Source organism: Tauraco erythrolophus, chromosome 7 (assembly GCF_009769465.1).
Source record: "Tauraco erythrolophus isolate bTauEry1 chromosome 7, bTauEry1.pri, whole genome shotgun sequence".
Classification (NCBI taxonomy): Eukaryota; Metazoa; Chordata; class Aves; order Musophagiformes; family Musophagidae; genus Tauraco; species Tauraco erythrolophus.
In genome coordinates, this window is record NC_141471.1 from 12,183,692 (window position 1) to 12,209,213 (window position 25,522).

General features: G+C 43.4%; 1 protein-coding gene across 1 annotated transcript in view; it reads right to left on the reverse strand.

Annotated features, from left to right (window-relative positions):
* ADARB2 (adenosine deaminase RNA specific B2 (inactive)) overlaps positions 1-25,522 on the reverse strand; it is a 119,398-nt gene that overhangs the window by 36,261 nt on the left and 57,615 nt on the right. The window contains 2 exon segments of the mRNA XM_086614785.1: positions 3,515-3,666; positions 10,645-10,813. Coding sequence (XP_086470911.1) covers positions 3,515-3,666; positions 10,645-10,813 — 321 coding nt within the window.

Below are 25,522 nucleotides of genomic sequence, written 5' to 3' on the forward strand. Positions count from 1 at the left end.
TGACCTTGGGAAATGATGAAGAGAAAAGGGACTCTTGGGAAAGAGGCCGGCTGGAGAGAATGAGTGAGGAAAAATCCATAAAAATTCTCACACCTGTCTGAAACCCCTGTGGCATTTCCCAGCCTCCTGTTCCTGGCAACACCACCAGCCCTGGCTGGTCTCCTTGCCCACTGTCACCCACTCCAGTACCTCTCCCCTCAGCTTCTTCCCCTGCTCTTTTGAATTGTACCAGCCTCTCCCAAAGCTTCAGCTGCCCTTGAATGCTCCTGTAAGCTCTTCCAGCCTCCTGACCCACAGGCACCAAAAACGAGTTAGAAAACTCCCCTCATGCTCAGAGCATCCCTGGTCCAGCTCAGTTTTGCCTCTTTTAGAGCTGCCTAAGGATGTATCAACAAACAAGTCAGCTCACCTCTCATCCAAGAAGGGCATCATTGCAAATAAAAATTTTCTCTTTTTATCCCTAATCTCTTTCCTGCGTGAACGTGGCATGGGCGCAGGCTCCCTGGACCTCTCCTCTGCATTGCAGCTGGTCACATGAACCATGGTAAGGTCAGACTTTTACACATGCCGCTAACTTGGTACCCTGCACTACCCAGTAAGAAGCAAACTGGGTTTCAAGTGCATGCTGGCTTATCTCCTCCCTTACCAGAACAAAGCTCATAAGAAGGAAATGTGAGGCCTCCCTGAGGGTGCTGGGAAGACATGGTGGATAATAGGAAATTTTTGGAAGGAGATTGGAGAAGTGGATTTTACTCACTCCCTATATTGATAAAGGCTTATCATATTCTTTCGCAAAACCAGAAACCACACGGTGAGACACTGTTTTTAAATGTTAATGCATCTTTAGAGAATAATCAGTAATGTCTGATGGCTTGCACTAGCTCTAGGAGAGGCTTCTTTGTTGTTTAAGAAATAAAACAGCATTCATCTGGAGTTTCTTGTCATTACTGGATGAAAGAAAGGTTATTCCTTTAGAAAAAAAAAAAAGAAAAGGAAGATCTGAATGATAAACATTATAAAATACTTATCTTCCCAGATGTCTCTGGGATAATGTGAGCTAAAAGGAAATGCTTATCTCACTGAAGGATAGCTTTTGGCAACATGGCTTTTTATATAGCGCTAAATTACTTTAAGAGCACAGGACAAAAGTAGAGAGATCTGCTCAAAAGAGTGAAATACAAACCAGATATCGTGCCCCTTCAAGTCCTGCTGCTGAATCACTTTGTAACCTTGGGTAAGCCACACAGCCCCTTCTGCCTCAGTTTCTGCATCGAGACAATAACTGGTGTAAAAACCAACACGGAAAGTATTTTTGTGATCATCTATAAGTTTACTGTATAAGTGTCAGGTGTTGCGTAAAAATATATTTTTAAACACAGCTTCCTCTAGGTACTGTTCTCTAAAGAAGCATCCCCTTGTTAGCTGGCAGATTTATGTGCTTTTTGAAGCAATCCACTAGCCAAACAGGGTTCACCTCCAGGGCTGGATTCAGCTGCATATCAATAGGCAGCATTGGCTGTCGGCTGCCTAAAGCACTCACTTCCTCAGGCATGAAAGAGTAGAATCGTCCTGGATAGTCTTTGGTTGTTCTCGAGAATGGATGACATTTTAAAAAGAATTACAGGTTTTGGTGCATCCACTTCTGATGTCAAGTAAGGAGTGCTCCAGGAAGCCTGCCTGCTGGAAAACATGAGAGCCTTTAACCAAATATAAAGACTTTTTAGATATCTCTTGATACACACTGAAAGTGGGAGGCCAAAATCACTATTCATTTTTTATATTCATAGGCACTTCTTTTTTTATTTTTAATTTTGTTTTTAAGATGATGCTGTCTCCTCATTTTGTTACCTCATCAGGAATTTGTCAGTCTGCTGTTTGCCTTTTAAACATTTACTTGCTTTTCTTCATTTCATAAACCCTGCTGACAGAATGTAGAAATCATGTCAGGTAAGGAACTGTATTTCCTTCCTGAATAGGTGCGTTCTTTCTCACCCCAGCAAGCTGCTGTCTCACACATGACAAAAAGATTCCTGTCTGGGGAGAATAATACCTAATCGTTAATAAATAACTTGTACAAATAAGAACCAGGAGTGAAACTACCAATTGATGGATTCGCCTGTGAGGAAGTTAGGTCGTTGTCTGACCTTGGATGATTAATTTTACATTCCTGTGTCTAAGCTTCCTTCTCCATCCATTCTTCTGTCTTGCCTGTTTCACATTCAAGGTAGTCTGGGCAAGGACTATTTCTCATTATTCGTACATTTAGCAGCCAGCACTATGGGTGTTAGAGCACTGTAAAATGTATGTATGAGAAGCAATACCCAGGGGCAAAGATAAGAGTGCATGTTGTGCATCATGCATTGGATCATGGAGTGAGAGATGTGTGATAACAAGGCACAGACCTCTCAAGTCCCCTGCCCCTTGTTGGGGGCATTCCCTGCAGCTAGACAGTGGCAAAGCTGGTGCAGTGGGTATGCAAAAATGATGTGCCTGTGATGGTGGGGCAGTGACAAGGACGCGCATGTTTTGGGGGGTGACGAGATGAGAGTACTGGGTCATGTGGCGGGAACAGGATGACTCTTCATGGACAAGCTCTGCAGGTCTCTCAGTGGCGTACACACTGGCTCAAGACCTGATTTGTTTACCTTACTTGCAGGATCACCTTGAGAGGACAAATCCCCAGGAAACCATGTTTCTACTTAAATGCCATAGGTACGGGCCTAGGGACACCAAGGCTGGCCTGGTGGACTCCATCTAGTCCATCCGCCACATAGTCACCATGCAGCTGGTCTGACATAGGCAAGATGGCCTGGGAAGGATCCATTCCAGAAGGGTCCTGACATTGTTTGTTGCAACGGCGGGTGGTATTTCGAGAGTCTGATCTTTGACCAACACTAAGACACACCAAATTATATTGTATCGTATCATGTCGTATCATATCACATCGTAATGTATCATATTGTATCATTGCTCTACCTCAGACTCCAGCCGCTGCAGCCTGGACAGCTCAGGTCTGGTGTAAATGGCAGCCCTTCAACACATATGTACTGCCTCAACCTTGAGAAAATTCCATGCATCCCAGCTGTAGACCTGATCCTCTGGTCCAGCCCATGGCTGTGGCTCCAAGTATCTCTGAGATTGTGAGGACACTTCCCAAGGCATTTATTTACTGTTGGGGTTGCATGTCCTATGAGGAAATGCCTATGAGGAAATTTCCTGTGAGGAAATGCAGGCTGTTGAGGATGTATTCCCTAGCAGAGCCACTGAGCCTCAGGCAGGCAGAGCAGTCTCCCACTGCCTTGCCCAGCTCTGATTTTCCCTGCACACCGTCCCCCAGTACATAGAACCAAGCACCAGTTCCATGGACACACATGGCCCATGCCATTTCTGTTCTCAAGTGAAACATTTTCTGCAACCAAACTAAGAAAGAAAGAAGGACTGAACTTAAAAAAAAAATAAAATAAAAAACCCACACAAAGGGGGAAAAAGGAAAGGGAAGATTTTTTTTTCTTACAGTCAGTTGTGATTTCGTAGGGGGAGTTGAGGCGCGCGTCTCCGCAGGGCGAAGTGCTCACGTACAGATGGAACAGGATGTTCTCCCGCAGCCTGTAGCCTCCCTCTTTTAATCGCACAAAGATTGATCGCTCCCAGTCTTCTCGCCGTTTGCTATGATCACAAAAGAGGTTCCAGGTCATTTGTTACACGCCAAATCAGAAACATTTCTGCTCTCTCTCTCTGTCTGTTTTTCTCCCTCTGTTTGTTTGTTTTTATTAGCACCTGGCATCATACATTTCGCCTAGCGACAACAAGAGAGAAACAATAAGCTGCTCCAAGTAAAGAAATGTGGGAACGGGGTCAAACTGTCAAAGTGCTTTTGGCTTACTTACCAAGAATATATTCTAATGATAAGATGTGTGGATTTTTGAAGGGTAACTTTCCTTCCTCACATGCACAGATGCATAAACATATTGATTTTAAAGAGGTTCTGGTGCATGAAGAAAGGAAAAGTTCTCTGTTCTCTGAGGCTCTTATGTGAACAAATCAGCTCTGCTCATCACAGCGCCTAGGCACGTGTTTAAATCCCATTAACATCACTGCAGCCGAGAAGTGGAGCTTATATGCTCCACTGAAAAGGGCCTCTAATGAAGCACCCAGATTTTACAATCCCTGCCAACCATCCCTCCTCACAGACGCTGCTTTTCTTCCCTGTTCAACCAGAGCCACCGATGAGTAGTCCACCTAAGCCAGCAGTGTCCTCTTGGTCACTTGGCATTTTTGGAAATGAAAAGCCATCCTGAAAAGCGAGGACAAAACTTGAGCGGGCTTTTCTCAGCTGAGTTGAAAAAGATACTTATTAAGATGAAGCTTTTATCTTCACAGTGGTTCAGCAGCTAGATGGGGACACAGCGCACATATTCCATTAGCAACAGCTGCCCGGGAGGCCAAACCCTCCCAATTCTGCCGTTTGCAGCGATAGCTCGCATTAAGGCTATGTTGCCGTGCTGCTCCTCGGATGATTTACATTTGGGAAGACATGGGTGATTTCTCTGACAGACAGCTGCCTTTAATACGTACATTTGGGCGATGGTTGTGATTATAATTTTGAAAGTGAAAATGTGATTAGTGAAATTATGATAAAAGGCTCCCTTCCCTCTGCTGCTCTGGTCCTTCCCTCAGAAACTCAGGGGTCTTTTCCTAGGAATATCTCTGAACAGAACAGCACCTGCAGGTAATGATTTTCCTAGGAGGCTGTTAATAAGCCAGAATTCTGCCCATTTAATTCACTATAGGACAGCCCATTAACCAAAGCGATTTCTGCTGGTTTCTCTGCCTCCTCTTAGTGTAAACAGGGGTGCTTTCTACTCAGCCTCGGAGCAAGTCCTTGGCTTTAATCCAAGCTGCCTCTGCCTGTTTTCTCCCAGTGCAGCCTCTGCGCTATTGAATCTGTTTGGCTGTCACTCTTCCATGGTTTGGGTGTTTTGTCATTTTTTGATGCTGGGATGCGTTTGCTGTCAGGAAGAATTTACAGGCAGGTTAGCTTGCCTGTCAGGGACTGGGAGCCACACCGGCTGCTGAGCTGATGCTGCCATATGCAGCTCCTTCATTTTCTGCAGGCTGTGGTGGAATTTCCCAAATGCACTAATTATATTATCGCCTTGGTACAAGCCTCCAAAATAATAAAATACCTGTAAGTCCTTCTGCTTTGACTTTAGAGCAATCGCAGTTAGTTTTCAATAATTCACTGCAAAATCAGCTGGGAGAATACAAAGCTGTGCAGTCCTACTAATGCTCGCTATTATTATGTTAAATCTCGGCAGAGTGGGGGGCAGCTGGCAGTACTTGGAGACAGTTGCTATGTAGAGTTGGAGCAGTCATTCTTTGGGCTGGATTTCAGGAGTTCGCAGTAATCAGCACTCATTCTGTTCTTACCGGTTATTGTTTTTCACTCATTAACCTTGCTCTCTTCCTTCTCCCTCAGTACCAAGAAGAGTCTGCGGCCAGTGTAGCTGATGGGTTGGGTGATAGACAGCTGCTCTCAAAACAAATGGCAGGGCTGGAGGGCAGGGCAGCTTGACTCTTCCTCCAGGAGGCTGAGATCCTGCATATCACATACGGTCCTGACCCGCCTTTGGGATGGTTTTCTAGGGGCTGAACTCAAACATGGGATTCATTCCTGCACAGTAGCTGAATAGGTTTAATAATGAAACTCTGACAGCATTGTTATAAAAGAGTTTGAGATGCAATACCATCTGCCGTTGCTTAGCAGAGTCTTGTGCATGGGATTCTTGGGGGATTTCAAAGCCCAAGGAGACCCAAGGAGCTTGTAAAAATGGTCCAGGTGAAGCACGAGATGCACTTCTGCAACGTCACTTCTCCCCTCAGCACCTCTACACTTCTGCCTTCCCCTTGCGATGGTCGTTTTGAGTTGTGACGGGGAGAATGAGTTTGCAGTAGCCATACACACCTGCACAAAGCAATGGAGAGAGGAGCCCACAGTGAGCCCACAAATGTCATTCATTCAGGAGGTGGCATTAAAGTGTCATTTCCACATGCTGGTAGTGGCTAGAAGAGCAGAATTTGTATGTTAGGAGTTTCTGTGGGAGACTTAGGAGGTTGATTGAGGTTGATTCAAGAGGAACACTTAAGAATGTGCTGAAATCTAATCTTGTGCTTAAGTTCATTGTTTAGCATAACACATTCATATGTTTTGAACTGACTTCAAGAAGATTTAAGCACGTACTTATGGTTCAAGGTATGTGAAGCGTTTTGCTGAAGCAAGTCCTTACCTTCTAAAAGAGAAGCAGAGGAGCTGGTTTTAGCATGTAAATGTACATACGGGAAGTTTCTAATGCTACATGCTACAGCATGGCATCCTAGAGAAACTAACAGCAGGCTTAAAAGGGAAGGAGCTATGTCCATTAAGAGGCTAGTAGGACAAAAATAAGAAATATTAGATGGATAAGAAGCAGCTCGTTTTCCTGGAAAAAACTTACCTGGTCTGGATGAAGACCATTCCTTGCTTTTTATGTATAAAATAAACAGTGGTTTGGATCTGACTTGCTGGAAGAACTTAGCTTCTGGTAAAATCTGCCCTCCAGTACCTGCAGGGCCACTACAGCAGCAAGACTGCCACGGTGCTGATTTATTTTAAGAATAGGCAGTTAGTTTTATTTTTCTTTAAAAAAGAATAGTTGGATTTTCTTTTCTTCCCTCTTCGCCAACTGGTATAAATAATCCCCCTGAAATCCATGTGAATTTTACTGCCACTGTTGCAAGAGATTCAGACTATGGTATTTGTGTACTTTTTGATGGTGATTTTTAGAAAAAGCTTCTCAAAAGGTCTTTCTTGCCCTTCTTTTGTATATCAGAAAATTTACGTCTTACTTTTCATCTTTTTCATGAAAGTCTTGAGAGCTGGAGGATTATGGTTGTCATAAAAATGAAATTTGGGAGGGGTAAGAGTTTTAATCAGACTGGTTAGAAGCTGTCAGGTTTTAGTTGTGCTTTTAGCTTTTATTTAACTCAAGCTCTAGACAACGAATTGTTGAAAGAAAGTTTCCTTTTGAGGTATTTGTCACTCTTGCTTCTTAGTGAGGATAAAGTTCCCATTCTGGAACTCTTTCCCAAGAAAAGTCAGGAAAGCCACACTTCTAACATTCAACCATCTGAAGAGAAGGCAAAAGAATGTAATTTACATAATGTTGAAACTTTGCTTTGTAGATAGGATTGTTCTACAGTTTAAATATCTGAAGCAGTCGCTGTATGCTCTCTTTATAGAAAGGAAAAAAATTGCCCCAGTACATGGCAATTCATCTCACCCACAATCACTACATGAATAGCTCTGCTGAGTCCCACTCCAGAGACGTCCATCTCTCTCTACTGGCGATAAAAGGAGCCTTGGGGATCTAGTTCACACTCAACTGACTAACTTTTAGACATCTCAAGTGAGGTGTCAAGAAGCAAATTCAACTCAGAGCATCCATCTCTCCTGGCCATTAATTCTCTGTCCTGGCCCTTGTTTTCTCCAGCCTACTTCTCCCTGCTCTTTGAACCCTCCATGCTACCCTCAGGCAAGTACATGTTTTGCTTTCACTGGGGTCAATGGCAGTATTCGTAAATTCTGGAGAAGCAGCCCCTTTTCAAGGATGGCATCATATAGAAAAATAAGTCTTGCATTGGAAGCTCCTGAATTTTGAAATTCAGCTGCAGAGATCAGTTTGAGCAGGTAGGCTTGGTGGGAGGAAGATTTGTGGAAAATGGAGAAACAAACTTGGGGAAACTCGACAAAACAAACTTGCCTGTTCCACAGGGAGAGATGGAAAACTCAAGCTCTTTGAGGCAAGAACTATGCTTTCTTTTTTTTTTTTTTTTGGGTTAGGAAATCATCTTTTTGGTCTCAGTTCATATATGACTTTGTACAACAGGTTCCTGGCACGGAAAAGGACTTTTATTTGGGCTACATTAATGCAAATGCATAACAAGGCAGAAGCCACGTTTGTGTTTCCTCCAAGCCTGAGGAGCTGGTGTGCAGGGAATCCCACTGGAGCTGAGTTAACACGTCTGTCCTAAAAAATCTTTCCTTTTAGCTATGTGGTAGCATCATGGGATTTCTCTGCCAGTGAGAGTTGTCTTTTTTTTTTTTTTCTAGAGAAAAAAGGGTAAATGTGACTTCAATGTGCAGAAAGTGCATTTTTCGTTTTATTTTGGACACCTCCTTTTTCTCCCCATATGACAACGCTCCAGATGATGGCATAAAACTGAGTGTAGTAATAAATACTAGAATTGAAGAATACATTATAACACACAGTTTTGCTTCCCCATGGATTTTAAGGAAGCAAAACCTGATTTGACAATATCCCCAGCTCTGTCTTTCAAAGGTGCTTAGCCTTGACAATTTTGATTGAGATTTTTACCGCATGTGCTGGTCAGGGAAGCGGTGGTGCCTGCTCCTGGCTGAACAGAGAGTGATTTGAAGTTATTGTGAACAGAGCTTGTGCTGCAGTGAGAATTCTCTTAACAAAAGACCGTTAACATTGATCCAAATAAAATAATAATATGGCTGAACATGTTAGAGAGGTGGATCAATACAATAGTTTAAGATACAGTAGTAGCACTTGTTTCCCAAGAGACTGTAGCACAAAGAAAGTACTAGGGCTGCTACACTGCTGAAAACATAATAATTTAATGTGAACTTGAAAGCAATTCAGATTGAAATAGAGAGAATATTGTTTTTGATTAAACCCTTCAAGGCTCTTGTCCCCCTTTGTTAGCCAAGCTCATCTACTCAATATACTCTCTTGCATTCAACTCCAGCTTGAAGTGAAAATAACCATTATTCCTATCACCGCTGCTTCGGTGCAACAGTATCATAGGTGCTCACAAGAACATATAATCTTGCTCAGGTTAATCCTTGTATCTGTGACCTGATGCAAAACATTCTGAAGCCAAAGGAGTTTTTGCCTGAAGTTAATGGCCTTCAGATAAAGTTACATGAAAATGCAAACAAGAATGGAGGGCAGAAGAATGATCTACAGATAAGGTTTTTTTTTTTGTTTTGTTTTCTTTCCTTGCTTCATTCCTTGATTTCTTCCATACAATAAATGCCACCTCAGCTTCACTTCTGCTCAGTTTTCATGGAATCATAGGATAATTCAGGCTGTAAAGGACCTCAGGTCTCTAGTTTAACCTCCTGCTCAGAGCAGTTTGCCAGGTTGCTCAGGGTTGTATCCAATCAAGTTTAGAAAACCTCCAAGATGGGAGGGAGACTGTACAACCATGCTGGGTAACCTGTTCCACTGTTTGCCTATTCCCATAAGGACAGTTTGTCCTGCTATTCAGACTGAGTTGGTCTTGTTTCAGTGTGTGCTTGTTATCTGTCATCTTCTTCACCTTGGTAAAGGTGTCAGCTCCATTGCATTGTTGACATATGTTCTGTTGGGTTCACCATCCCATCACCAGGTTGACCAGGCCCAGCTCCCTCAGTCCCTCCACAAAGGCCAAGTGCTCCAGTCCTGGAGCATCCAGGTGGCCTCTGCTGAACCTGCTTCAGATGGTTGATGTCCTTCATGTATTGGGGAACCCAAAACAACACATGGTATTGTAGATGTGGTCTAATGAGTGCTGAGTAGTGGGAGATGATGGCATCCTTTGACTGACTCTTCACGCAGCCTGGCATCCTGTTGACCTTCTTTGCTGCCAGGCACTCTACTGTCTCACGTTTGGCTTGCTGTTGGCCTACAAATCCTGGTCCTTTTCAGCAGAGCTGCTCCCCAGCCAGTAAGGCTCCAGCCTATGTTGTGGGTCATTCTGTCCTTCTCAGCATGGGACTTTCCATTTGTCCTTGTTGAGTTTTCTGTCAAAGTTCCTGCTGGCCCAGTCCTCCAGCCCTCAAGCATATTGACTGGTCCTCCCCACAATCTGATGTCCTCTGCAAAGCTGATAAACAAGCATTACATAGCCTTTTCCAGATTGTGGATAGTCATGATTAGCGAGGTCCCAGGATAGACCTCTGTGATACCGCACTTGTAACTAGCTTCCGGGCAGTGTATGACCCATTAACCATTTAAATGGTAACAAGGTGGGTTTGGCTGAAGACAAGAACAATAATTCCTCTGTAATGACTCTACATGCTATAACATTTTAAAACATCATAAAGAAGGAGTGAGCGATAGCATCTTGCACTTTGGCACAAAGTTTACTGTACTGTTAACACTCATTGGTTCTCTAGTGAGTCAATGAAGGCATTAATGATCAATAAATCACTTCCTAGAGATATTTCAGCAGCAGCAAAGAGGACAGGAAAATGTCTGCAGTGAGCAAAATGACCTCCTTCCAGTCTCTGGCCAGTGAATGATGCTAATAAGCCTGCATGTAAAGATTTGTACAAAATCATCAGGCTTCATAAAACCCAACTTTATGAGTCATATCTAATAGCTACTGAAAGAAAATCAGCTGAAGTGAAAGAGCTCATGACCCAACTCTAGACTACCTAACTCTCATTTTTTTCTGTGCAGTGTATTGGTCCTTCATCTGCCAAAGACTCAGAAACAACATAAAGAAACAAATAGTTCAAATGTCTGGAGGATGAATCTGTTCCACTGAAGGCTGTATAACATTCCCCAAGCATCAACAGAGTTCAGTTACCTTAAGTGTAGCTCCAGCTGTGAGTAGAGGAAGTGAACAAATGCCCTTCTTGCCACAATTTCTGCATGGCAGTCATTGACCGCAAGCCCTTGGTCATTAATGTATTCCCCATTTATACATTTGGTACCCGATGACAGCACAATAACCTGAGCTTGCCTGATGTCCAAACCTGTAGGAGGAAAAACAAAAAGGTTGTGAAATTGCTGGGGGTGAGTATGATATCATAATTGTTAAAGATCTCACAGCCCACACTTCGATGTGGCAGCCCAGACAGCCCTAATGGGATGCTTGTACAGGTGATGATATGGCCTTTGGAATATGCAGGAATCTCATATCTCTGTTATTAGAATAATAAGAGCTCCATTTCAGTCTTGCTGCTAATTCCAAGATAAAAGCTTGCCACGAAGTTTGCTTGTTAAATCAATAACTACATCATAAGAGAGCACATGCTGTAGGGAGGTAATAAAGATCTCCTGCAGTGCTGATAAATGGCCAGGTTTTTATGAGCTGTTGAAGACATTTTCTGGTGGGAACACACACTCCCTGTAATGTTAGGTTTCATTGCTGTTACACTATAAGTACTAAATAAAATGCAAGAAACACTTCTGGAGCTGCTCTTTAAAAATCTCAGAGAACAAACAGATCTGACTTTCAGTCCAGTTTCCTTTTCTTTCCTTTTTCTTCAAGAGCAGCTACATTGGTGCCTTTTCCACTGTGGTTGCAGGAACAGCGGAGCATTCACCACTGAGACTAGCTTTATTCCTCCATTGCCTCTCCGGATAATGGGGATGGTAATTGAAAGACAGGCCTTTCTTGGTTCGGATAGCCACCTTCTAGGATTAAATCTTGATTTCTTTGGAGTCAGTGGCAAAATGCTTATAGACTTCAACAGGGTTTTGCTCTAAAATGTAGCTCATTCAGCTCTGTGGACAATTTCAAAGAATAGTTAAGAATGAAGTGAGCCCAAACTGAAACCACCTACTGAACAGCACATTTCAGGATACACCTCTCTGAATATCAAAGAACAGAGGAACAACTCTTGGGAAAAAGGATTTCTCTGGCTGACAGGTGCTTCCTCTAGATGCAACAAAGTATCCTAAGAGTGTTGGACTGTGTTTGACAGCTGTACATGACTGCATGTAGGCAAACACATGTACAGTATAGCAAGTCAGACTGCTGGGGTTGGCACGGTTGTGCCTATGTAGTGGCACCTGTGATGCCCTCAGTGTCCTGCCTAACCTCTGGTTGCTGCTCCAGGGAGGTGGGAGTGACCAGGAGGTTCTGCGCCTTCTACACGTGTCTCACGTGTACATCTATAAGTTGACTCAGTGGAAACGAATGCCCCTGTTTGAGCAACTGAATCAAGTCCTCAAAGTCTGACGAGTCAGTGACTAAGACAGGCCTGAGGCTGCAAGTCCTCATATGGGGAACGAAACGATCTCACCATGGGCCACGATGATGTTGTTACTATGATGTAACTTTAGCTGTAGAAAAGTTTTAGATATTATTTTATAGAGTCAGCAATATTATTGTTTTTCTTACGATAAAGCAGAAAAAAGGAAAAATTGGGGAGATTTTTTGGGTTGGAAGCACCATGATTGGGGCCATGTTCTCTCATCCATTGGCATGTAATGAGAAAACTGCTGAATGAAGAAGGAAACTATATTTTAAACATAAAGGGCTGGTGCTGTCAGTGATGTCTCAGTCAGTAAATAGGGGCAATAATACTTCATAATCTCCACACAGCACTGGGACTAGTGATGGGTGACATGCTATAGCACTGTTGCCATGCTTATTGTATATAGTAGCGAATGATACCAAAATTATCTCATGCCTTAATCAATATGATAGCAACATTAGTAGTTCAAAAGGTTTAGTAGTATTGTGGCATTGCAGCATTGTGACATTTGTAGGAGGGGTATAAGTATTTTGAAAAATTCAGTTAATGGCCCCTGCCTCCTGGTTGTGATGGTCTCATACAGAAGTTGTTATAGGTACAAGTGGCAAAGTACACATCACTATATGCCTGTTCCAGAAGTTTAATCTCTATTTGTTACTATAAACGTAATAGTAGAAAAGTGCTTGGTAGTCTTCTTTTTTTTTAGGGGAAAAAAAAAAAAAGAAGATCTGGCAATCTGCAAAACCCAAGAAGTGAAGATGGGAGCACATGGGAGAACGCAGTGGAGAAATGCAATTATAAAGCGTTTGTGTTTATTAAAGTTTTATTGCTAGATAAAAAGTTGCGGTGGACAAATGGCTCCTTCCCTACAAAGAAAGGTGTTCATACCCTGTACATTAGAATTGCTGTGATGTGACTTTACTTTAGGGTCACTGCTTTAATGAGAAAAGTAATAGGTATCTTAGATCAGACATACGTCCATCTAGTTAACTGTGTCTTTCGTATGGACTAACACCAAACATTTCATGAGGCACTGCCTGCCACAGAGGTGTTAGAGTCCCACCCAGCATCTCAGAAAGTAGCATATACTTTCCTGAACAGTACATAGTATTTTCCTTGGTTGGAAAGTCCACATGATAAGAATCAGCTGGTTTTTGGTTCTATTTTATTTATTTACCGATGTAGATAGAGTCTTATATTCCTCAGTGTAGCAGAAGTACACCAGGAGGCAATTCCCTTGTTCAGAAAGCCACAAGCCTCTGCCTGCGCCTGAGAACCTCCATCAATACTCCTCCTCTCAGGGCAGTGAGACTGACTGCTTCCTTCTTACATTAGCATACCTCTAACGTGCTTCCACATCTCCCCCTTCACCTCTCAGTCAAAGCACCACGCTCTGCATATACAGAGCAAACCATCTGGGGAAGCCATCCTGCTCTCCTGCTCTCCAGGACCTTTACCTTACTCATCCCTCCAAATCAGTCCAGTGTACAGTGTGATGCCTTTTATTTCCAACATTTTATCCATAAATAAGCTTAACTCTTTCTCTCTTCTAGCATGACTGTAAGATGATGAATGCACCCAGGATTTTCTGTGAGGTCTGGATTTGTTCACAAATGAAACACAAAGGCACTGAACATCTATTGATGCAGCAATAATATGAATCCCTCCTATGTTGTTTGCTATTACAATGTCCACCCACACAGTAATAGCAAGTGTGCTTGGGGTGTTCATTTTTGGGTGAATTAACTCCATATGTTGGCTTTCAGTGATATGGGGTCCCAGTAGGTAGTCATGTGTGGACGCAGCCAGGGGTGTCTGCCAGTCCTGGCAAGGTGTACATCTTTGCATAGCATCACTTAGATGTTGCCTGGGGCTGGAGGCAATGGCTTCCAAGAATTTGCAGAACCAGTCTGAGTGTTAAACATCAAAAATCTCCATGTATTTTCCATTTGCAAAGACAGAAAATGATCTATGTTCCTCCATGCCCAGAAATACCCAAGAGTTATGTCTCGCTGCTACGGCACTCAGTAACACAGGTGTACATGACTTATGCATTAGCTCTGAAATATTTACACCTCACTGGGGAGCCAAATGGGGAAAGCGATCTGTGACCAATGTAGCACCATTCAATGCTGCATGTGAGGGCACCTGGCATGATGAGAAATACTTCCAACCACCTGACAGTTGCCTGATGTGTTCAGGAGCATATATGCTAACAGATTGTCCTCTTGCATGCCTTATTTTGTACATACATAGAGTTGGAGGTCTATCCCCTGTGAAATGCTTGATGTTATTTCCACTGGACCTAGGGGAAATTTGTCTCTCAGAATAAGACTTGTGATGCCTAGTTGATGAAGGCAAATTTTAACATTGACTGATCACATTGGCATTTTAGGCAGCATTTCCAGCTCTTGAGTCTAGATACATGCTGCAGTGATTCAGAATTAATAGGCACTTCTGTATATTGTCTATTTTGCATAAAAAACAGCCATTAGTAACTCTTGCTATTAATGTTAACTTCCTATTTTATTTTGCCTGCAGAATACTTGGAATTTCTTAAGTGATTTCTATGTCTCTGGATTCCCCAACATAAGAAGGATATGGAGCTACTGAAGCAAGTCCAGAGGAGGGCCATGAAGATCATTAGAGGGCTGGAGCACCTCTGCTATGAAGACAGGCTGAGAGAGTCAGGGCTGTTCAGCCTGGAGAAGAGAAGGCTCCGGGGTGATCTTATCGCAGCTTTCCAGTACCTAAAGGGGGCCTACAGGAAAGCTGGAGAGGGACTTTTTACAAGGGCGTGTAGTGATAGGACAAGGGGCAATGGATTCAAACTGAAAGAGGGGAGATTTCAATTAGATATAAGGAAGAAATTTTTTACATTGAGGGTGGTGAGGCACTGGAACAGGTTGCCCAGAGAAGTTGTGGATGCCCCATCCCTGGAAGTGTTCAAGGCCAGGTTGGATGAGGCTTTGGGCAACCTGGTGTAGTGGAGGATTTCTCTGCCCATGGCAGAGGGGTTGGAACTAGATGATCTTTGTGGTCCCTTCCAACCCTAACCATTCTATGATTCTATGAGTCTATGATTCTAGATTCTATGATTCTATGATTCTATGATTCTATTTATGAATGTCAAGCTACCTCCTAAACCTTGATAAATTTAACCTCAGACATGTGGCAGATCTAGACCGAGCACATCATCAAGTTGTGCCTAGGAAAGGTACAGTGCTAGATGTGGCAAAATCCTAAACTAGCACTAACCTGTCACCCCCAGCCACATGCCACCTTGCCTGCTTAGGGATGTACGGCAGGGTATGATCCTAGACAAGGATCGCTCTTGGCAAGATCCATGCTCTTACTAGGGGTAGCCAATCTCAGATGAAAGACCCAGGGATTTGACTGCGTTCAGGTCATTTGACAAACAAGAAGAAATGGGCTACATTATTATGACCTTAACTCCTGACCCACTGATTGTCAGAGTTCATGAGGCATTTCCTTCCCTCGCAGTCTTCTGCGAAGTAATGTTTGAGAAGACATTAGGTTAAAAGTAACTAGAGAATGATTTATAACAGGCACCTGCATTAGGTTTCTATTATTTGCCTAAAGAGTCCTAATAGTTTTCAATTTGAAAAGGAAATGGAGCAGGGGAAAGGAAACTGGAGAGCTGTGTCAGCATATCACTGGGTCCTGGCTAACACTGTGTTGACATTAGGGGGACAGTCGGGAGAGCAGGAAGGCAATTCACAATGTTTTACTTTCAAAAATTCTGCCAATTAGTTACTTGCATTATATAACAAAAATGTACCTATAAATGACTCACTGTCTGATCACAGATTCAGTCTAATGATCTTGTGAGGTAATGAGTCTTTCTCATGCTCTGCTGAGAGCCTGAGCCCCTCACTGGGGTCTAGCAAGCATGGTAGACCTCACAGTCGGGCAGGGGGGACCTTGACCCCACTGATGTTCATTTTTTGTGTGTCAGTGATAGTCCAGACTTTCACGTCATAGCTGAGATGTTGAAAAGAAAATGGGTTTTAACATAAGCCATTTTCAGTTTGCTGACACCAGCCATGGGATTCGTTCAGCTATTCTGGGTAACTTGAGTTTAGCTGTCTGTAGCTGAACTAATTGCTGTAGACTCTCTTTATGGTCAATGGGGAGGAGCTTTCCTGGGAGGTGATTCATCTGGTCTATTTTATATATTTGCTTTTGGATAATCCGAATTACACCTCAATATTGCCAGCTTCTCTTCATGAACTTGGAAGACCTGTACACAGCCAGGTAAAAAATTACCTTTTTTAGGTAATTTTTTCAGTGTTTTGCCCACAACAATTATAGATAACTGTATTAATGTTAATATATTCATGGATGGTCACATTGCCTTGAGCTGGGCTATTACACACGTGAAACAAAGAACGCTGCTTTTCCTACATGATCTCCCAAAACATCAGTCCTGCAGCCACAAAGCTTCTAATAGAAATGATTCAGAAAGATGCTGACAGAGGAGACAGTAAGCAAGAAAAAATATGAAGGTTTGCTCAGCAAATAAGTTGGATATGGAGAACTGGCTGACATCTTATGGACTACAGTTACGAGCTGTGCTTTTAAGTCAGTCATGGTCATAAACGCAAACTGTCGACACCCATCTGCTTCGAGATACAACTCTACCAATAAAACCAGAGAGTTTTGGCTAGTCTAATCAATGTTTCTACTGACTTTAATAGAGTTGCTCTCACTTCTAGTGTGCTATGATCATTAAGACCTTCCATAATACAGAATTTGCAGGCCTGCATATTTCTATGTTGGAAAAGGAAAATCAAAATCAGCAGGTAATTGCAAGAAGTGTTGACTGTTACGTGCAATCAGAAAACTGCATTTGCTGACACGATATCTGAATCACACTGGCGGTATATCGGAGAATGCCTGTGAAATTCAGCGAGCTTAATTCACATCGAACAGGATGGAGTTTGCAACTGCTAATGCCAGCATACAACTGGGATCACACTTTGGCTCCTCGGCAGTTGGCGCAACACGTAGAGAAATGCCAGTCAGTATGCAAGCGTCTATTTCGCTGCATGTTTTAGACCCTGCCAGCGGTAATGAAATCTATCTTCTTTTTCAACACGACACCATGAAGACAACTCACTGCTTGGAATATATTCATTTTAAACAAAAAAAAAAAAATCAGAAAAATCAGATTTGATTAATTAAAAAAGCTCCACCTCTTTTATTGACTTGGAGCCAACTGACACAAAATCCTATGCAGTAAAAAGAAAAGACAGAAATAATGATAGTGTAACATCATCACCCGTGTGAATAATTCATGGGGTACAATTTCATGTTATTTTAAATGGTGCTGCTTCTCTCTCTGATAAGCAATAATTTTATGCTCTTTCCTTACCTTTTTAAACAAATCAGTCAAAAGTATTGTCTATTGTTATCTGCAAAAAAGTGTATTTGGAATAATTTTCAAGGCAGCTTAATAGAGCTCTGATCACAGAGGAGGTTTTTTTTCTTAATACCCTCTACTTGCAGCTGAATAAGTTCAGGTTTCCATTTCAGGTTTGTTTAGGAGAGGAAAATTCCTTGATGTTACATAGCACTGTCAAGTCCTGCATTATTTTCTGTTATCTTCTTCCCTGGCAGCTCTACCACATCCTTAGAATTACTTTTATTTTGTAATAAGAGACAGTCAAGATACGAAAGGGTATGGAAGCTAGAAAAGCTGCCTGTAGGGACATGCTGTGGGCACAGTCCCACGCCCCACTGCCCCAGGGCAGGTCCTCAAGCTGGTGCAGAGCGCTGTGGGGGACTGCGCTGACAGGCTGCGGGATGTGCCTGCTGCCACGGCTGTGGGCAATGTCCCCCACAAAATACTTCTGCAAAAGAGGCGAAGAGCTCTTCTCCCCATCTCCTCCCTGCAAAACAGCAGGAAAAGCAGATGTTTCTGTGAAAAGGAGTAGAAACCATTGTCCCTGTTTGTTACTACTGGCATGGGGGTAGGTCTGTGGTTAGAACTGAGGGATGTGTTTACCCAGGACCATCTTTCTGGGCTCCCTTCATTTGCTCCATAACTTGGTGATGCATCTACAACTCCCTCTTTTCTGAGGTTTCATGAGAAGTGAAATCAAGATACAAGTGCAAGGAGGGTGCTGAGGATCAACGGACTGGTGCGTGCAGCATGGCGTACCTTGCCCTTCAGTTTCAATGTAGAGTGTGCACTCCTGGGAGCTCTGGGAGCTCTGCTGTCCCCAGCTCTGCATGGAGAATAAAACCACACTCACGACACCTCCCCCCAAAAAAGAATATGTAGCCATAAGAGCGGAATTGTGTACATCAAGCATGATTACCAGTATGCACATAGCTATTAACAGTATGCATTTATCTGTCAGCCATAAAGACTCTGCTGTAGCTCAATTTTCTCTCTTTATTTTCTACTGTACCAGTGGTGGTGATCACGACCACTTCAATGACAAACAGGACCCTGCAACTTCAGTGAGCACCCTGGCTGTATCCCACAGCTCGCGACTGGGTGTCGTGAGGAGCAGACCCGAGGTGGAAGGGATTGGCTGATGTGAAGAAATGGCTGACCAAAAAACTGGGAAGAAGCACGTTAAGGGGCTTATGAAATGAATAGCAGAAGTCTGAACAAAAGGCAAATACATAGCTAGCAAATGTTAGGAATAAAGAAGTTGCTAGCAGTGAGGATAAGGATATTTAGGGGTATAAATGGAACGTAGTCTTTGAAATGCTGGAATTGCGCAGGGATTTCTTCTCCTGACATCAAACTGTGGGTTATGTGAAAGTGAATATATTGTATTTCTGTAGGAAGAGAGAGTGGAGAGGGAGCTACTCTGAGAGCCTTGTATTTTCTTCCTTTATTAATGTGTTGAGTAATCCTGCCTCTGACTGCGCTGCCTAGGGAAGGCTATTCTCTGCAGCGCTCTTCATCTTCATCAGTGAACGGGCAGGGACAGAGGTGCCATCCTCTCTACCCTGATCTCTGATCCCTCTGTGTAAGACATTGTCTGAGAGCAGCCATGGCTCTCCTTTCACAGCCAGGCACAGTAAACTTCCCCCCATACCATGGGGTGTTTCTTTGTGAACAAATTGAAAATTCAGTTCCTCCAGAAGAAAAATCTCTTTCCAACACAAACCAGTTTTGAACTGTTCGATCACATCATCAGACGCCTGAAAAAGGACTCTTGCACTAATCTGTTTTGCAAGATGTTTCTATGCAGGGCTTTCCAGAAAGCCTCATTCAAAGGGAGGATTTAAGAATGGAGAGGAGGTTGCGAAAGTGGAGGTGAATCAGAAAATGGGGGTGAAACTGCTGAGGAGAGTGACCTAGCAGGAAGGAGTACAGAAATTAAATACATAAACCTTTGGTAAGCGACACCTACGAAGGTGGTGTAAGTGTCTCCGAGTATCTGAAGGGTGTAAACCCCGAGGAGAGAGGTGGGTACTAAATTTAGAGCAGTACAACTGAGGGTCTGGGATGAAATCATAGAAAACAGAAGTTAGGCTGAATAACTGGTGAGAATTATTAACAATGAGATCTTCTAGACTAGAACGGTCTCTCAAGGTAGTGTTGCAAGCCCCATTGCTAATTGATTCATTTAAATGTAGACTGGAAAAAGCACTTGGGAACGCACCACAGGAACAATCTTGCTCTTGCAGAGAAATGGACTGGGTGACCTAATGGTCTTTTCCCAGTTCTAATTTCTATGGCCCATTTCTCTCCTCCCCTTAGAGGATAAAAAGGATGAAATCCCATCAGCTTTCCTTCTGAGGAGTGTGGAAGGAGACAGCTGTGCTTGCAAGCACCAGCACCCTTTAGCTTCCCTTCTCTTCCTCAATGTGGGCTTTGGAAATCTGGAGCAGGAGGAGGGACAGTCCACCCAGGCCCCTGCATGCTTCATTCCCACACCAAATCCATAAGGATTAATTTTTTAACCTAACTTGATAATGGCAGAATCAATGTTATTTGAGGGTTCTTTCTTCTCATGTGAGTTTGAACACTGTTTTGCTCCTCAGGAACAGATTTGTGTAGGGGCTTACAGATAATTACTAATTTTAAAACAGGGCTGAACTGCACTTTCCCTGCCAGGTCCTGAGTGCAGATGTCTGTTCTTCTCTAATAAATGCTACACCACTGATATCTGAGCATTAAGTAAATTGACAGTCTTATGTGCTAGTGAGATTCTTAATTACAGTGAGAAAGGATGAAATCCTGAATGTGGATTTTGACAGATAAGTACAGGAGGAATATTTTTTTTTTTCTTAAGTGTACTTGCATTTACAAAGTCTTCCTATGTGTTTTACTAGGTCAGTAATGTAAAAGCAATGGTTGATGTCACTAAGCCTTTATTCACCCAAGAAGCTTCTCTTTTGAGGATGAGATGCACTGTTTGTATTGAGATTGGGACAATTTCCAGTTTGGCTTATTACAGAGCAAAAAGGAAGTCTGAACCTTCCAACTCCTTGTTTCACACACTTAGGGATGGAAACAGAAATACCTATTTTTCATTTACATGTTTTCTGTTAATTATTATATCCATCCTTGTGGCCAATGCAATTATATGTGTCACAAAGCCTGCATCCAGTCTTTTGAGAGATGTCAGTTACTGCTTCAGTCAGAAATAGTCTTTAAACAGCAAGAACCAAAAGCTAAGTCCAGAGACAGTAAATGGTCTGTGATAAAAGGTTCAGTGTCTGGGAAGAGCTAGCTGCTCTGAAATGGAAACCAGAACAACCAGCAGGCATAGCAGGGAAGATGACATTTGCTGCTGGAGCTGCCCAGAAGGCACCAGTAAGGTGTGCTGGAGACACCAACAGCTTGTACAGCAGATGGAAAATGCGGGTTCAGTTCCCTTCCCAAGCTGGGTGCCTAATACGAGTGCTCATAGGAGAGGTGTGTTTTTCTCTCTTCTTGCTCAATCTGTGCTACCAAACAGCTAAGATGACAGAGTTAGGTTAGCTAATAACAGCAATGAGAGACTGTGTGATGTGATGTAATGTGCTGGCTGCGGTGCTCACCTCCAAAAGTGAAGCCCTGTTCTGTGCTTGCTCCCAGCTGGTGCATGCATTTTATTTAATTTCTATTTAGTACAAAATACATAATCAGACATGGAGAGATGACTCTGAACCTGTTTTTCCCCACTCTGTGCAAGTACAGCAGGCTACAGAGCTATGTCCCATCCCATATTTTCTGTTTATAAAAGTAATGTATCCCAATTATTTTCTGTTCCTTAGCACTGATTTAACAGAAGGAATGAAGAAACACTCAACGTCATTCTTGTAAGGGGAGTACTTGCAGTGGCATGCCTAACCCCATATTTTAAAAGAAGTGATGAACCTGGTAGAGTCACAGTTTTAACTGCAAAACCTCAGATGTCCTTTCAGTTGGAATTTGGAAACCTAAATCTCTTGGGCTGCAGGAATCCTAGTCTGCTCATTATACGTCCACATTACAAAATCCAGGAATAGAATTGCAGCTGTGGAAAAGGGATGCTCTTATGGAGTTCAAAATTATTTAGAGAGAATCTGAAGATTATTGGTTTAAGGTTTATAACCAGAGAAAAAAGGGATTTCTGAGAAAGAGTGACATATACGACTTCTAAGTACAAGCCTATTTACCTATTTTAAAATATTTTGAGAAAACCTGTCATCTGATGGTGATATGTCAACCTGGACACACGTAAGAAGCAGATAATGTTTCCAAGAATGTCAAATGACTTTGTTCCATGTCCTTAAGAGTATCAGGCAATACAAGGTGAAGAGAACTCATGACATTTTCAAAAGCATGTCAGCAGTTTGGGCACCCAACTCAGATTCTGGGAGTTTAAGTCTCACTGAAACACTGAGTCTCACTGGCACCAGGTTTTCAGCATCCATCTCCCTATGCAAATGGGACCCAAGAGCCTAAATTACTTCTGAAACTCTATTCTTGAAGGGATCTGCCCTTAGCACTGATCTGTAAATTATTCACAGTTCCTCTCACTGGTTTGGCTACTTGTAACTGACCTGGGATGGAGCAGATTAATACTCTGCATAGGGCCTGAATTTTCTACTTGATTTTACTACTTTTCAACTTTCCTATTTAAACTAAGGATCAGGAATCAATTGGCCACCAATGATTGTACTCAGATGTCAGGCTTTATGAGTCTTAATATGACCGTAAAGATTCATGGAGATGTAGTCAACTTTACTTTTTTTTTCTGTTATTCCACTTAGCAATGATTAAGATCTGTTCCATGAGATACGGATGATAATTTCCCATCTTTTATCACAGCATGAAATTGCTATTTAGGGCTCTTTTGTCCAGTTCATCTTAATTTCATACAAAATAACTGAGAAGACCTCCTAGTTTGCTTTTAACATCAAAATGATTGTCAGTCTAAAAAAAAAAAGACAGAAAAGGAGGAAATTGAAGTGAGAAATCAACTCATAACCTTCTTCTATGAATGCCACACTCTTGTGAAAAGGACTGAACTTTCTTAATGCTTCATTTTTAACAGAAAGCATGACAAAAAGTTCCTATCAGTATTTAAACTGCTAAGATTTGTCAAACACAAATGGGAAAATAGTGTTTAAATAGTAGTCTCATTTTGTCCATTGTTATGGTTTGAAGTGGGGGGGGAGGTCCGGGTGGCAGAAGCTGCCCATCACATCGGACTCCCATCCCCCTCGGGGCTTGAGCCAATCGGCGCCTCTGCGAATTGCCCTATTTACGTCAGACAAAGGAACCGGAAAGGTGTGCCTTTGCCCAGGAGCAAGGAGACGGGAGGGGGGCACGGCCCCGGCTCCCGGCTTCCGCTCCGGGCCGATGCCCGCCCCGTCGAGGATGGCGGCGGCGAAGGCGCTTGGGGAACTCGGGGAGAGCCCCGCTCTCGGGGCGCCCACCGGGCCGAGTTCACCCAGAAAAGACTGAGATCTAAGAGAAACGGCCACACAGATAAGAGGTCAGTGAAGATGGAACAGAACAACGTGTGCCGCGGCTGAGTCCCCCTTGCCAGCAGCCCCTTTGCAAACAGTCCTCGGTGGAGCAAGCAGAGACCCACTCGCAGCCCGTGGAGGACCCACGTCGAGAAGAGATGCCAGAGCCTGAGTACGGTACACATCTAGAGTCCGTGGGATGACCCCCGCCGATGGGGAGGTGCTTTGTTAAAGGAGATGCCTGAGCCTGAGACTGTTGTGAATCACGGGCACAGGTCGAGGCGCATTTTACGCATTTTGCATTTACGCATCTAAGTCTGTATGATGACGCATTTCAGGTCGATATGACGACCCACGCCGGAGCTCATTTAAAGTCTGTATGATGACCCACGCCAGAGCGAGTGGCTACAGCTCCTTAAAAGCCCAGGACTGGTAAAGCCTGCACTTGGGGCAAATCCGATGGGGTAAGGATTTGCCCCCCAGCGGGCAGGATTCACGCGTTCGCCGTGAGTAGGGGATCCACTGGAGCAAGGGACAATGGTGTAAGGACTCCTTTTCCTTTAAGAGAAGCGGCAGTAACAACTTGGAATGAACTGACCTGCACTCCCCCAGTCCCTGCCCCCCTGCGCCACTGGGGGAGGAGGTAGAGCCGGAAAAAGAGGCAAAGAGGGGGAGTGGTGTTGTTTTTAAGACCTGGCCTTGTTTTCTTGTTATCCTCTTAAGTAACCATTTTTGTTTGCTTTTCTCTTTGTAGGTAGCTGTTAATAAATAGTTTTGCATTAAGAAAACAGCCTCTTTTGCCCGGGACCATGGTTGGTGGGTGCTCCTCTGTTCCTGTCTCGATCCTCAGCTCTTTTATTACATTTTTCTCCTCTCCATTTTACTGGGGTGGGAGAGCTGCGTGGGGTTTAGTTGCTGGACCGGCCTAACCCACGACATCCATAATGATTATGAGAGGATTTTTCTTCCCAAAAGGAGCTCAGCAATAATAGATCATCTTGGCACTGAGTGACAGGAATTCTCTACTGCTTCCAATGGTTTCAGGTAGAGCACAAATGTACACCCATCTCTATTCAGAGCTGACAAAGGCAAACTTCCTCCATGGTGTAAATAAACAGTGCAAATGCCGCCTGTCTTTGGATCGCAGCACTTGTTGTGCAGCTCACACCTTTACCTCTCACCCTGCGCTGCCCTGGGCTGGGGCGTCCTATCTCCTAGCACTGGGGACAGGCAGCACTGCCCACGCTCTCTCCTCAATGACCTGTGGACCGGTAAAGTTGGTTGTCCTGCCCGGTGACCTGTGGTGGGACCGTGCTCTTCTCCAAGCCCTGAAAGAGCTGCTTCTCACCATTGGCTCCTCGACCTCCTGTCCTGTCCCATAATCTGTGACTTCATGCATCTGAGATGAAGGTATGTGAAAGTGCATCAGTTTCACATTTGTTGGCCTGTGTTAAAAAACATTAACTTGTTTGCCCTTGTTTTTTTCTAACTGTATTAACTGGCATCATCATCATCATCATCATCATCATCATCATCATCATCATCATCATCATCATCATCATCATTTATCCCTGCAAATTTCTCAGTGAAAAGGTACAGCAGACCAGAAGGTGAAAACAAGATGTCTCAATTGCATCTGAGAGACAGAGGCATACAGGAAAGGGAGAAGCTGGTAGGTTACCTTAATCTATGACAGCAAGAAACATTACTCCAACTATTGTTGTTGCACACCCTGAAATGAAATACTAGTTGATCCTGGCCAACTAGTTGATCCTCTTCCTCACTGCCCTCTCCTGTGGGATTGGGAGAAAATAGAAGGAAGGCAAGAAGGCTCATGGATCGGGATAATGATGGTTCATGGTTGCTTGACAAGACAAATGCCATAAATGCAAATGTCTCCCCTTTCTTCTTTCCTCGAGCTTTTGCTGCTGAGCTCAATGTCATATGGTATGGAATATCCCCTTCATCAGCTGGGGACAGTTGTCCTGGCTATGACCCCTCCCAACCTCTTGCCCACCCCCAGCCTACTTGATGGGGATGGGGATGGGAGAGAGAAAATCTCAACACTTTGCAAGCGCTGTCCAGAAATAGCCAAAACACTGGTGTTATCAACCGTGTTTTGGCCACTAGTGAAAAACAGTATGAGGAAAGTTAACTCCATCCACCATATGCCTGGATATGCATGTTCTGAGGTGACGATTTGTGTTTGACATGATGTTATCCGGACTGTCTTTTCCACAGGCAAACTGATGTCCTTAATTTACCATATGTGAATCCAACATATCTTCAGAGAAGAGAACTACTGTGGATAGTCAATATGCCAAAAAACTTAGGTCCTCATATTAATACTATGCTACAATAGCAAGTAGTACTTATTATTCTACTTGGAGATAGACTCATAGAATCATAGAATCATAGAATGGTTAGGGTTGGAAGGGACCACAAAGATCATCTAGTTCCAACCCCTCTGCCATGGGCAGGGAAATCCTCCACTACACCAGGTTGCCAAAGCCTCATCCAACCTGGCCTTGAACACTACCAGGG